The sequence below is a fragment of the Gallinula chloropus genome (assembly GCF_964237585.1).
Source record: "Gallinula chloropus genome assembly, chromosome: 5".
Classification (NCBI taxonomy): domain Eukaryota; kingdom Metazoa; phylum Chordata; class Aves; order Gruiformes; family Rallidae; genus Gallinula; species Gallinula chloropus.
This window is the reverse complement of record NC_140090.1, coordinates 32,895,914-32,908,488: the sequence shown is the minus strand read 5'-3', so window position 1 is coordinate 32,908,488 and position 12,575 is coordinate 32,895,914. Positions and strand designations below refer to the sequence as shown.

General features: G+C 54.9%; 1 protein-coding gene across 2 annotated transcripts; it reads right to left on the bottom strand.

The window, feature by feature from the left end:
• On the bottom strand, positions 1–12,220 carry POFUT2 (protein O-fucosyltransferase 2; the record flags this gene model as incomplete). 2 transcript variants are annotated; one of them, XM_084264680.1, is made up of 11 exons in its annotated part: positions 282–1,900; positions 2,174–2,297; positions 2,832–3,012; positions 4,222–4,347; positions 5,769–5,835; positions 8,666–8,776; positions 9,885–10,029; positions 10,244–10,494; positions 10,984–11,375; positions 11,474–11,542; positions 11,882–12,220. In XM_084264680.1, the coding sequence occupies 11 exons, from the start codon at positions 12,218–12,220 to the stop codon at positions 1,747–1,749; spliced, it is 1,959 nt and encodes a 652-aa protein (XP_084120806.1). In that variant the 3' UTR covers positions 282–1,746. The 2 variants fall into 2 exon arrangements, 1 of the variants encoding a protein (XP_084120806.1); XR_014617324.1 differs by lacking the exons at positions 11,474–11,542; positions 11,882–12,220 and adding an exon at positions 1–95 and having other exon boundaries at positions 1,099–1,900; positions 10,984–11,126.
• Between the last annotated feature and the right edge of the window lie 355 nt (positions 12,221–12,575).

The following is a 12,575-nucleotide window of genomic DNA, read 5'->3' as shown; positions in this document are numbered from 1 at the left end:
GGGATATCTGTGGTTAGAATGTACATCTAGCGTACCTTTGGTTTGGGAGCTAGTGCTGGATGTTTCCCATTTCGGAAGGTGGGCTGTCATCATGCCTGAAAGTGATGTAGGACAATGTTAGGAGCATTCCCAGGATTCAGAACGCACCGAGCCCCCATGTCTGGGCCTGCTTGGGCCCCTGGGCAGACTTTGTCTGTGGGGCACCACCCTCTTGTCTGGAGTCCAACACAAGGAGGAGGGAGCCAGCACCGTGAGAAGCAGCACAGGCACATCCCACAAAATGCTACGAAGCTGTTTATTTTTCTTAATGAGCTGAGGTATACGTCACACATAAGATGCCACCATCGCTTTCTACGGCGCACAGGCTACAACGAGACTGACTTGGTGGGAAAAGGCACTGCTTTGAAACACTGGGCTCCTCCCTGCATCGCCAGAGCGGCTCAGCTGCTGCCCAGAGACAGTAACCAGCCAGGAAGGACGGGAGGGGAGCTGCTGCTGCTGCCCCGAAGTCTTCCCAGGTTCTACTGGAGTTGTGTGGGAGGAAACAACCTCACCGCTCAGGAGTGAACTGCCCCCCATTAAGTGTACTCAAGCCGTGAGGAGAGAGCAAAAGATTACCTGCTAACAGTGAGGTAATCTGGTAAAACTAGCTTTCAGGTAACAACAGTCTGCTTTGGCTTTTGAACTGTGTCTCTGAGCCCACCACTGGGGGAGGTTTCTGCTGCTCAGCAGCGCCATGCAGATCTGCAGGCCAGAAGACCCACCTGAAGCACAGCAGGGAGCAAAATAACTCCCAGCAGCCAATTCACCGAGGGCTAGAACTGGTACTTGCACAGAACCCTTCTTACACAGGAGCTGTGCTTTTCCCCTGGCTGGGGACATAGCACAGGGCTCGTGGCTGGCCTGTGCTACAGCAATCTCACCCAGAGCACAACTTCCCATACAAGGGTCAGACACGTTATTTCCAGGCCTGAGTGCCTTGGCTGTTGGCATCGGTCCACCTGAGCAGGAGGATGGGGAAAGAAAAGTTTCCTTTGTGAAGGCAAAGCATAAGAAAGGAACACCTCCTTTCTTCTACCGCCCTGCACGCCCTCCCACCTTTGTGCCTCTCAGCAGAGACCCCTGGAGACTGCTGGCAGAAGCAGTTGGCATTCGGGTAGGAACAGCCCTGTCCTCTTCTTTCATCGAGCACCAACTGCATCAGACAACTTGTGTCTTTAAAAAATCGCTCTTGGAAACAGGAACCTTTTTCCACAGGGAACAGCAGAGGTTACAAACCCTCTGTAGCTCACCTAGGGCAGGTTACAAAACCAACCCAGTTTATTTTTGTGATCAGCCAAGCAAATGCTGCACAGAACAAAAGGTAAAGATGGCAATGCAGCACAGACCACAGCTGTGTTACATTTAGAAAAGTTAAAACTCTTCCTCCTCTTCCTCACAACTCCAGAGTGACTTTGTTACTTGGTTTCAGGACAAAAGCTTTGTCTTTCAAGTCTCAGTGGCAGTGTTGGGTCGTGTCCTCTGACCCCAGCTATGCTTAAGCACCAGATCCCAGGCTGAACTCATTTTCCTCGCTCCCATCAGTGCCCACCTAAGAAGAGGAATACTGCTTGTACCTCAAAACCCCAATGTTCAAGGAAACACCGAGAAGAGTGGGGAGGACTGAGCTGTAGTTGGATAAAAGGGCGTTATTTCCCCAGGAGTTTTTCCTTATTCAGCACTGAAGTCCTTGGATGTCTCTGGGGTTTAATATACGATCTTCCAGTGAGTTGGCTGCTCACAGTTTTTCTCTTTTTCACCACAAAACCGATTGTATGTTGTTTTGGGATCAAATCCCAAGATCTCCCTTTCCTCATGGATCCGGAAGGAAAACGTGGAAACTGAGGTGCCTATAAAATACCTGTGGGGGGAAAAAATGCAAACAGATGTGTGAAGGGGCCAGTTTTGAAAATGCAAGCAACTGATTTCAGGCCAGTGAATATCACTGAAATTAAGCTGATAATGAAATAATAATATTTTATAAATACAGCTATAAAAAACCAAACCCAGGTATCTCTCAGTTATATAATATCACATCATAAATTATTTGTGAAGAACTATATGTGGGTCAAAACCACTGTTCAGTTTCATGACAGTGAGGTTTGGCTCCTCTAACAAAGACCAGATTTGCTACCTGGCATGGGCACAGATCCACTGGTCGATCACAGCCAAGCCCCCATCTTTGTAGAGTTCCAGCTCTTCCCAAGAGGGTTCAAACCTCACCATCTCGGGCAGCAGCTTCTTCAGCAATTCAATCTCTGGAAAAAAGGAGAGAAGTTTATTTCTTTTTATGTTATAAAGAGTAACTCACTGATGTCATAAAATTTAAGGAAACTCTGGGTCAACAGTTCCAAAGGAAAAACCAAAAAACCAACCTCCAAACCCCAAAAAATCTACCTAGAAATTGTACAACACATTTGCCAAACATCAGAGACTCGTAGGTGGCGGGGGGCAAACTTCCATCTGCTCTTGCAGAAGCTGGGTCCTACAGGGTATCTCTGACATTATGCACTGAAACAGAGCCCAAGATGTCAGAGAAACCACCCCACCAGCACGTCCAAGAGACGAGATGGGGTGGAAGAAAGAGGAGGAGGAACAGGCAAACTCAAACCTCCTGTGGGAAATACAAAACACAGGGTTCCACACCAACTACTCAAGCTGGAAGGAAACAGCTGCCCAATCCTGTTCAATTCCCCGTTCGATGATGAAGCTGCACGCCCTTCCAGTCAATAAAAAAAACAAGTGGTAATTGCTGCCAGTCAGAAGTTACCAATCCTGAATCATCTGCCTACCCTCCTCCACAGCATCGGTGGCTACAAAAACTTTTCTGAGTTTATGGGTCTCCAAGAGGCTGCGGATTTTCTTCACGGCTCCTTGCAGCGAAGGAACATCTTCTCGGTGACCCCAAACAAAGTCTTTCCTTCGGAGGTGAACCCCAAGATAGGGACCACCTAGAGCTGTGCCCATCTTCACCTGCAAGAGAGAGAGATGAATCAACATTAATGCTCGAGAGAATCACAGACTGGTCTGGGTTGGAAGGGACCCCAAGGATCACAGAGCTCCAACCCCCCTGTCACAGGCAGGGACACCAACCTCCAGGCCTGGATCTACACAAGGTTGCCCAGGGCCCCATCCAACCTGGCCCTGAACACCTCCAGGGATGAGGCATCCACCACTTCTCTGGGCAGCCTGTTCCAGCCCCTCACCACTCTCTCTGTAAAAAGCTTCCCCGTAATACCTAATCTAAACCTTCCCTTCCTTTAGCTTTAATCCATCCCCCTTGTCCTGCCAGTCTCTACCCTTTTAAAAAGCTGATTCCCCTCCCATTTCTCTTCTGCCTTCAGGGACTGGAAGGCTGCAACAAGGTCCCCCTGCAGCCTTCTCTTCTCCAGGCTGAACAAGCCCAGCTCCCTCAGCCTCTCTTCGTAGGGGAGGTGCTCCAGCCCTCTAACCATCTTCATGGCCTGCTCTGAACCCTCCCCAACAGTCTCACATCTTTCTAGTACTGGGGGCCCCAGCTCTGGACACAGGGCCTCACATGGGCAGAGCAGAGAGGGACAATCCCCTCCCTGCTCCTGCTGCCACCCCTCTCCTGATGGAGCCCAGGATCCCATCACCCTTCCGAGCTGCAAGAGCACACTGCTGGCTCATGGGAAGTTTCTCATCCACCATGATACCCAGGGCCTTCTCCTCAGGGCTGCTCTCCAAGAGCCCTTCTCCCCGTCTGTATCTATGCCTGGGATTCCTCTGGCCCAGGTGCAGCACCTGACACTTGGCAGTGCTGAACCTCATTAGGCCCACCTGGGCCCAGCTTTCCAGCCTGTCAGGATCACCACTGTTTCTTCACACTGCGAAGGCTGGGACGCACGGCCTCGGGATGAGGCGCTGGATTTGTCCAGCTGGGGAAAGTGATATTAAGCTGTGGATTGGCAGTATTTGGGGACACTTATGGCAGCTGTTTGGTCTTGGGTGGCCTGCATCGTACAAGAGAAACCAGAGTGCGAAATCTTTGTAGGCAGAAATGGCTCTCCTTGACCAAACCCAGAGCTGGCAGTTTGCAGTCAAACTTCACCCCCACAGATGCTACCAAGCAGGGAGAGCTGGATGCACATCTATCTTCCAGTATTCCCCACAATGAAACCAAAATCATTACAAGAAAAATAAGGCTGGGGTGATTTTTACCTTCATCTGTGTCCAGTCCTCCTCGTAACGCGTCCTGTCTGCTTCATCCGTGGACTGAAGATGGCTGCTTCGAAACTCGTCCCCCACTACACGGAGGTGCCTGGCGAACACCATACTGCGGCGGGTCTGGTGGGGGAAGAGCAGGGAGAGCGACAAATGATGCAACAGAGAGAGCTTCCAGGCTGCAGCACGACAGGAGGTAACCTCTAACCTTTCATCTGGACTGCTTGTTCCTGATCAGTGCTGCATCTGTAACCAGAGCTCTCACCTGGGCCTGGACTGTAGTTCAGACTGTAGCTCTTTACACTGTGGACTGCGTCATGTACCAAATTAAACACTCCAGCTATATACCTCACCTCTGGAAACAAAATCTGGGCCCAGACTTCACCTTGAAAAACACTCGTAAGAATAAAACCTGCTAAAACCCCTCACGTGCCTAGCCAGAGATGCTCCTCCCAAATTCAGCAAGGAAAAGGAATGAAAACCTGTGGAGAATAACCTCTTTCAAAGGTTCTGTGATGCAGCTGCGACCATTCACCGTCACACACAGCCTTCTCAGTCACTCAGCACCCTCAGCACATTTGGCAATGACACCAAGCTCTGTGGTGAGGTCGACACTTAGCAGGAGATCCCGGTGACACCACGTGGCAGCTTGCTCTAACTCTTATTTTCATACAAGTCTGCAGTCCAGACGTGTGATGGGCACAGCAAGGAAGGTGCAACACCACCACTTCAATTTCTGAAAGGCTCTTTTCCTGGCACTGGGAAGCCCACAGCACACAGACTCTGCTACACAGAGTAGTGCTGTCTTGCTTCTCCGCTAAGACGCAGCCACACCAGTGGCACCTTCACCTCGCTCTACCAAAGAAGAGACAGGACATACAACCTGCCCTCCTTTTTTTTTAGGTCTTTTCCCATGTTTCCACTGGTGGAGAAGCCTGGGCAAAAGCAGTGACAACAGTGAGCATAGCATGGCTCTAATAAATTCCGTTACTTCTAGAAACCAATGACAGAGGTTGGCTGCAAAGGGAAGGTGGCTTTTTGCAAGAGAAAAGCTTCTTAGAGACAGAGGGCATGTCAGCATGATTTATATTGGACTCCAGATGTTATCCAGAGAGTTACTGAGGAAAAAAAAATCCATGAAACCCAAAACCCAACAGCCAGAAGCCATGCAGTTAGAACTGAACTACAAAGAAGTCTCCCAAATTTTGCTGTGGAAGCCAATGGGGAGACAATATCAAGTGCTTTGAGGAATTCTTTAGAAAAGCCTTATCTTGAGGCTGACAAGAAACAGCTTGAAGGCAGCTCCCTTCTGCTGGCAGAGGCACAGGGCACATCCTTCTGAGCGCTATGGCAGCCTGAGTCTTTGGGGAACAAAACACACAAGGACAAACTCCTCTGCAGCAGCCTGAACCCCACCACTAAAACCTAAGACACGAGTTACTTTCAAGGAAAAGAACCCAAGGGAAACCCAAAGCACATACAGTTATTGCATATTTATCAGAAGCAAGCAGAAAGTCTAGAGAAGCTAACTGGAAAATACTCACATTCCAGTAATCTTTCCCTCCGTAGTGGTCATGAAGAAGGTTTTCAGCTCTGTCTAACATCACTGACCTATTAAAAATTGTAAAACTGAGTGCAGTTCCCTTAGCAATAGACTTCACAATATGCTGTTTCTTTACGTAGTCGCCAGGATAAAGCACAGCCCAGGATCTGGTCCCAAAAGGGGAAGGAGGGACAGGCTGCTGACTTGCTCAGTAGAAAGCGACCTGCAGCCTGCTGGGGTGAGAAGGGAGCTATGCCGCCACGCGCTCCTGCTCTGTCGTAAACCAGTGTACTCCTAGTGGTGACAGTTAAATGCAAACAAGCATTAATAATCCCTCACACAGTCCTCATGGTAGTTGCTGCTGGAGAAAAAAAGATTGCAATAGGCAGAGTGATCCAAAGGGGAGAAACGACCTAGGAGATGATGCTCGGCCTCGGAGCACGTGACAGCCTCTGGGAGGAAGCAGGAGTCACGCTCACAAAAGCAAAACCACAGAAGGTGTTTTCCACGTGCAGAATTAAGCACCCTACAGTAAAACTACAGATGAGAGAACACGCAGCCACTACAGCAACAAGGAAGCCCACGTTTCAGAAGGGAAGTTTTTCACCAATGAGAACAGCTGGTGCTTTTCACAAACACGTGTTTCAGGATCGTGCCAAAGTTCTGAGGAGCAGAAGGGATGTTGAGAGCTTCAAGTATGCAATAGCACCGGGGGATGGAGGCTTTGTTTGTGCTCTGAGCACACTGGGGATGAGCGGACACACAGAGAAATGCTTCTGTTGAAGGGGGCCAGAGTCCTTATCTGAACCTTCTGCTGAAGTAAGAGGAAGCAAATACCTGCTTGGCATTAGACTATCAGTGCTCCTGATCAGCTGGACACTTGCCTGTAAGGCTCCAAACACCCTAGAGAACAGGACAGGCTTTGCTGGTGGAGAAGCAGCGCTGCATTTCACGGGATGCTTGGAGGGGAGTCACATTGATCATCTAAATGCATCAAGAAGACACCGATAAGCAACCAGACCTGAAGAGTACTAGCCCAGTATCAGATCATACAACTGCCTGCCTGGCCAAAAGGGCAGTCTAGGAGATGGGAGAGTTCACGGTGCACAGCCACTGGGAATTCTGGCTATCCCAGGTAGCCTGGGCAAGCATCACAGGATCTGACTACACAACTGTGCTCTGAGACAGCTGGGCAGGGAGCAGGTCCCAACATCATCTTGAGCAGCAGCCAGACACAGATCAAAATCCCACAGTGGAAGAGCTACTCTATGACAGTGGCCATCAATGTACTCGTCTTCAGCGTCCTACCAGATGAACAACAGCCACTGTTACTGCCATTGCATTCCATTTCAAAAAGAGGACTGTTGAAGAATGCAGAAGGAGCGTCCAGGTGAAGAAAGCAGGAAGGCTTTCCATGGCACCTCCATGGAGGTAAACAGAAGACAATAGAGAAGGTCAGAAAAAGAATTTGTGCAACATAAGATAAAGGCCTTCAATGTAACAACAGACATCATCTACTTGGACTTGTGCAAAGCATCTGACGATGTCCCACAGGACATCCTTGTCTCTAAATTGGAGAGACAGGGATTGGATGGATGGATGGACCACTCGGTGGGTAAGGAATTGGCTGGATGGTCACACTCAAAGAGTTGTGGTCAGCAGCTCAATGTCCAAGCAGACAACGGCAACAAGTGGCATTCCAGAAGGGTCAGTACTGGGACCAGTGTTGTTTAAAAATCTTTGTCAGACACCTGGACAGTGGGATCATTGCACCCTCAGCAAGTTTGGCAATGACACCAACCTCTGTGGTGAGGTCGACACGCTGGAAGGAAGGGATGGCTTCCACAGGGACCTTGAGAGCTGGTGAGATGGGCCCATGCAAACTGCATGAAGTTCAACATGACCAAGTGCAAGGTCCTGCACCTGGGTTGGTGCAAACACAGCACCAGGCTGGCTGGAGAACAGATTGAGAGCAACTTTGAGGAGGAGGACTTGGGGGTGCTGAGGAAAGAAAAGCTCAACATGTGCCAGCAATGTATGCTGGCAGCCCAGAAGGCCATCCATGCACTGCACTGCATCACCAACAGCGTGACCAGCAGGTCTGGGGGGGAATTCTGCTGTGTCCAGCTCAGGGGTCTCCAGGACAAGGACATGGAGCTCTTGGAGTGTGTCCAAAGGAGGCCATGGAAATGATCCAAGGGCTGGAGCCCCTCTGCTCTGGAGCCAGGCTGGGAGAGCTTGGCTGGCGCAGCCTGGAGAAGAGAAGGCTGCTTCTGGGGACAACTCCGAGCCCATTCCTGTCCCTCCAGGGGCTCTAGGAGAGCTGGAGAAGGGCTGGTGCTCAGGGCAGGGAGGGCCAGGCCCAGGGGAACGGCCTTCAGCTGCAGGAGGGCAGCTGGAGATGGGCTGGGAGGCAGAATTCCTTCCCAGGGATGGGGGGATGCCCTGGCACAGGGTGCCCAGGGCCCCTGGCTCTGTGGCAGGGTTCGAGGGATGGGGCTTTGGGCACCTGGGCTGGTGGGGGGGTGTCCCTACCCACACCAGCCTGGGGTTCTACAAAACCCTGATTCCACTCTGTTCCCTCACGATCCAGCACCAAAAGGGAAAGGAAGGAAAAGGTAGCCTCTGGGTGATGAGGACATACAGCCACATGAGAAAGAACACGAAGGAGCTCAGCGCTATTCCCTCTTTGCTTTTAGCACTGCAGCATCAATCTAAACGAGGTGTTCCTTAGCCTAAATTCCTTCTGCAGTGATTTTAATGGGTTACAGTAGCTCGGTGATGAAGGACTGAAGCAGTGGGACACAGCCTGCAAGTTCCCCCTGCCCTTCCCACCAGCAATAGTTGTGTTGTGTGGCCACACGATGCAACGATAAATAGTAACACAAGGCAACTCACTGTGCTGAAGTGTTCCTCAGAAGGATGGGAGCCACGATAGAGGCAGATCCTTGGACAGACAGACAAGAGACATTCAGGCCCCGTGTTTCCTCATAGCCCCAGAACCATCCCCTGGAAAGGAGCACAAAGTACTACTTGGGTTTTAAATTCATGCCAAGCAAATACTATACCCTGTAAAGCTGACACACAATGGAAATACACCAGCCAGCTCCCTTAGAATCCTAGAATGTCTGGGTTGGAATTGACCCATGAGGGTCATGGAGTCCAACTCCTGACTCCACACAGGCCCAGCACAGGCACAGCGTGGGACTGAGCCCATCATCCAGACACTTCTTGCCCTCAGCCCAGCTCGGGGCTGTGACCCCTTCCCTGGGGAGCCTGTGCCAGCACCCAACCCCCCCCTCTCAGTACAGAACCTCTTCCTGACACCCAGCCTAAATCTCCCCTGGCACAGCTTCGTGCTGTTCCCTCAGATTCTGTCCCTGGTCCCCAAAGAGAAGATGGGCACCTGCCCTTTCACACCCCCTTGGCAGGAAGCCACAGACCCCCGTGAGGTCTCCCCTCAGGCTCCTCTTCTCCAGGCTGAACAAACCCAGGGCCTTCAGCCTCTCCTCGTGAGCCTTCCCCTCCAGACCCTTCCCCATCCTCACTGCCCTCCTCTGGACACTCTCCAATAGTTACATGTCCCTCTTGTGCTGTGGTGCCCAAAGCTGCCCGCAGGACTGGGGGGTGAGGCCACCCAGCGCAGGGCACAACAGGACAATTCCCTCCTTGGCCCAGCTGGCCGTGCCTGCTTGATGCGTCCCAGGATGCAGTTGGGCCTCCTGGGCGCCTGGGCACGCTGCTGGCTCGCGGGTAACTGGCTGCTGACCCCCAAACTACTCTCACACAGCCAGCCTCCAGCACCTGACCCCCCAGGCTGGGGGTGCAGCCAGGGCTGCCCCTTCCCAGGGGCAGGATCCGGCACTCACCCTGTTAAACTTCATGCGGCGGGCGACTGCGATGTAATGGCTTTGTGTGAAGCAACAACGTTCTCAAATTGGATCCAGCACCAATCTAACACTTTATCACCGATGGGTTTTAGAAGCAAAGTGACCCCCGAGCATGGAGAGAGTCACAGGCAGCACTACAATCACCACACGAGTCTGCTCTGTTAGAGCAGGCAAATGCCTCGTTGAACGCAACTGAAAAGATGCCTGAAAGGACTGCTGGGGGTTACCTGTAGTAGCCATGTTTGTCTCTGGAGTACATAAGCTGATCAATGCACGGTCTTTCATCTATTTTTTCTTCCCATGTTCCTTCTTTCCATCCTTCTGCGTAGCCTTGTAGGATGTAAATCTGTTCAACAAAGGGTCCACCTGACTCTGAATAGGAAGCAAAGCAAAGCATTCCTGAGCATGAAAAACCCCACAGGATGAAGGTGCCAAATATTTGGGTTATTTCACCCCAGCAGAATTCTTTCCATCCCTCCTTCTGTCACCTTTAACCTTTTTTTGTTTCATAAATATGGATAAAGACTGTGAAGAAACCACCCCAGGTACTTAGCCAGCTGTAGCTCACACCATTCCATGCTCTCACCTGCAAGGAACTGCTCGTACTCAATGACAGGGATGTTCTTGTTGAGGCTTGGGAGATCGAAGAACTCCGACCATGGGATCCGGACCTGAAGGATGTCAGGGCTCTGCCAGTGATAGAGACGCCCCCAGGGAGGCAGAACTAACACCCAGCTTTCACTTTTCAGCAAGGTCTTTAGAAGGGAAGCGATGCGAACGTAGACATCTCTGCGAAGGTTGAAGCCTTCAGGAGGATTGACATCATACAACAGGTATCTGGGGAGATCAAAGCAATAGAATTACTCCAGAGAGTTGAAAACGTTTACACCTTTATTTTTAACCCCATAATCTCATGGCACAGCTCCAATGGGATGGAAACTGTTCCTCTCCTGTGAGTCTGTGGTACCAGGAGATGGATGGGGATCAAATAGGGCAAGGGAGAGCTGGGTGTGCTGCAGGGTCTGGGGGGGCACAGGGGTCTCCTTGCAGGGCGTCGCCAGGATGGTGCATGTCCGGAGCCTCTCCTGTGGCGGGGGCAAGGAGCGACCCCCTCGGACACCTCGCACCTCCCGAGAGTAACGCGGTGCGCGGCGAGAGGGGTGACACCGGCACGTCACGGGGGCCAATTCCCTGACCGGACACGAGGGAGGGAGGGAGGGCGCGCTCGGGAGGGGCGATGGGGGGCAACAAGGGCACCGGGCAGACGGGCGGCGGTCCCCAGGCCACGCTCCGAGCGGGGGTCGAACCCGGGGGGCCGCTCCTCACCTGGTGCGCGGGGCGGCGGCGGCGGCGGGCAGCGAGGAGGCGGCGTGGCCGGCGCGGAGGGCGGCTGGCGGCGGCTGGGCGAGCGCGGCCAGGCCCAGCAGCAGCGGCCGCAGCAGGACGCAGCCGGCGCCCCGCGCCGCCATCGCCGCGACACGTCCGGGGCGGCCCCGGCGGTGGCCCGGCCCCTCGGCGCGGGGCGGGACGCGCGCGCCGCGAGGACCCCGGAGCGGCTCCCTCAGAAGCGGCCCGAGGTGAGGGGCCGGAGGCCGGCGCCGGTGAGCCGGTTCAGCTCCTCCAGGATCTCCGCCTCCTTCCGGTGCATCTGCGGGAGCGGGGCAGAGCCGGGGTCGGCGCCGCGCTCGGCGGGACCGGCAGCAACGCGCGGCGCGGCTCTGCGGAGCCGGCCCCGCGGGGTCCCGAGCGCGGGGAGGGGGACGCGCACGGCGCAGGGGGGACGCGTCCCGCCCGGACCGCGCGGCACCGCCGTTACCTGCTGCCACTCGGTTTCTGTGTCGTGCCGGTAGCCGAGCAAATGGCAAAGTCCGTGGGCCGCCGTCACCTGCGCGAAGGGGCGAGAACGGAGGTGCTGCAGAGACGCGGGCTGCGAAGGAAACCCCGACAGCCCCGGCTCCAGCGGCGTACGGGCGGCCGGGGCTAACGCCGCGCCGGGCATCGGTACTCCGCCGAGCAACAGAGCGCCGGCAGCGTCCGACGCGGCCGGTTAAGATAAACAGGCTTTAAAACGCGGCGTAAGCTGCGAGACCGCAGCCTCCCCGTTCGGCTCGGCTGGCCCAGGAAAGCGGCGCCCCCTCCCCTGTCCCCGGGGGACGCCCGTCCCCGCGGCCGCCCTTCCTGCAGCGCGGAGCCGGGCAGGCCGGCCACCCGCGGCGGGGCTCACCGCCAGGACGCTGTCGAAGTCCTCGCCGGTGGCGCGGCACTGCCGGTGGATGTACTCCACCCCTAGGAAGATGTCCCCCAGGTCGTACTCGTCCCGGCTGCTCGGCCGCGGCAGCTCCCCCGCCGCCAGCCGATGGAAGGGGAAGGAGAGGACGTCGGTGGGCTCTGGGCGCTGCCGATACGCGCCGTTGAGACGCCGCATCAGCCCGTCCCCGGCGCACACCACCCCCACGTCGAAGCGGGAGGCGCCCAGGGCGGCCCGCAGGGCGCACACGGCGCGACGGAGCGGGGCCCGGCGCACCAACACGGCCCGCTGGGCGTTCCGCAGCGCCACGCTCATGGCGGCGGAGCCCCGGATCTCTCCGTCCCGCCCCTTGTCGCCCGCGGCTGCGCGGCGTCGCTCGCGGAGCAGAGGTGGTGCCGCCCCCTTGAACAGCGCGGGCGGGTTCCGCGGGCCGCCCGCCTTTTCCCCCGCCTCTGCGTTTCGGGCGGGCTGCCGCCGCTTTCGGGCAGCAGAGGGCCCCGGCAGGCGACGCGGGGTTCAGCTTCAAGCCTCACACCGACCTGGGCGGGAGCTGTGTTGAAGCGTGTGCGAGCTAGAGCTGGCTCGAGGTGTCCCTGGGCTGCAGGGACAGCGCCGCTGGGCAGAGGGCTAGGGCCGGCCCCAGCGAGGCCCCGGGGCTGGGGCTCCCCGG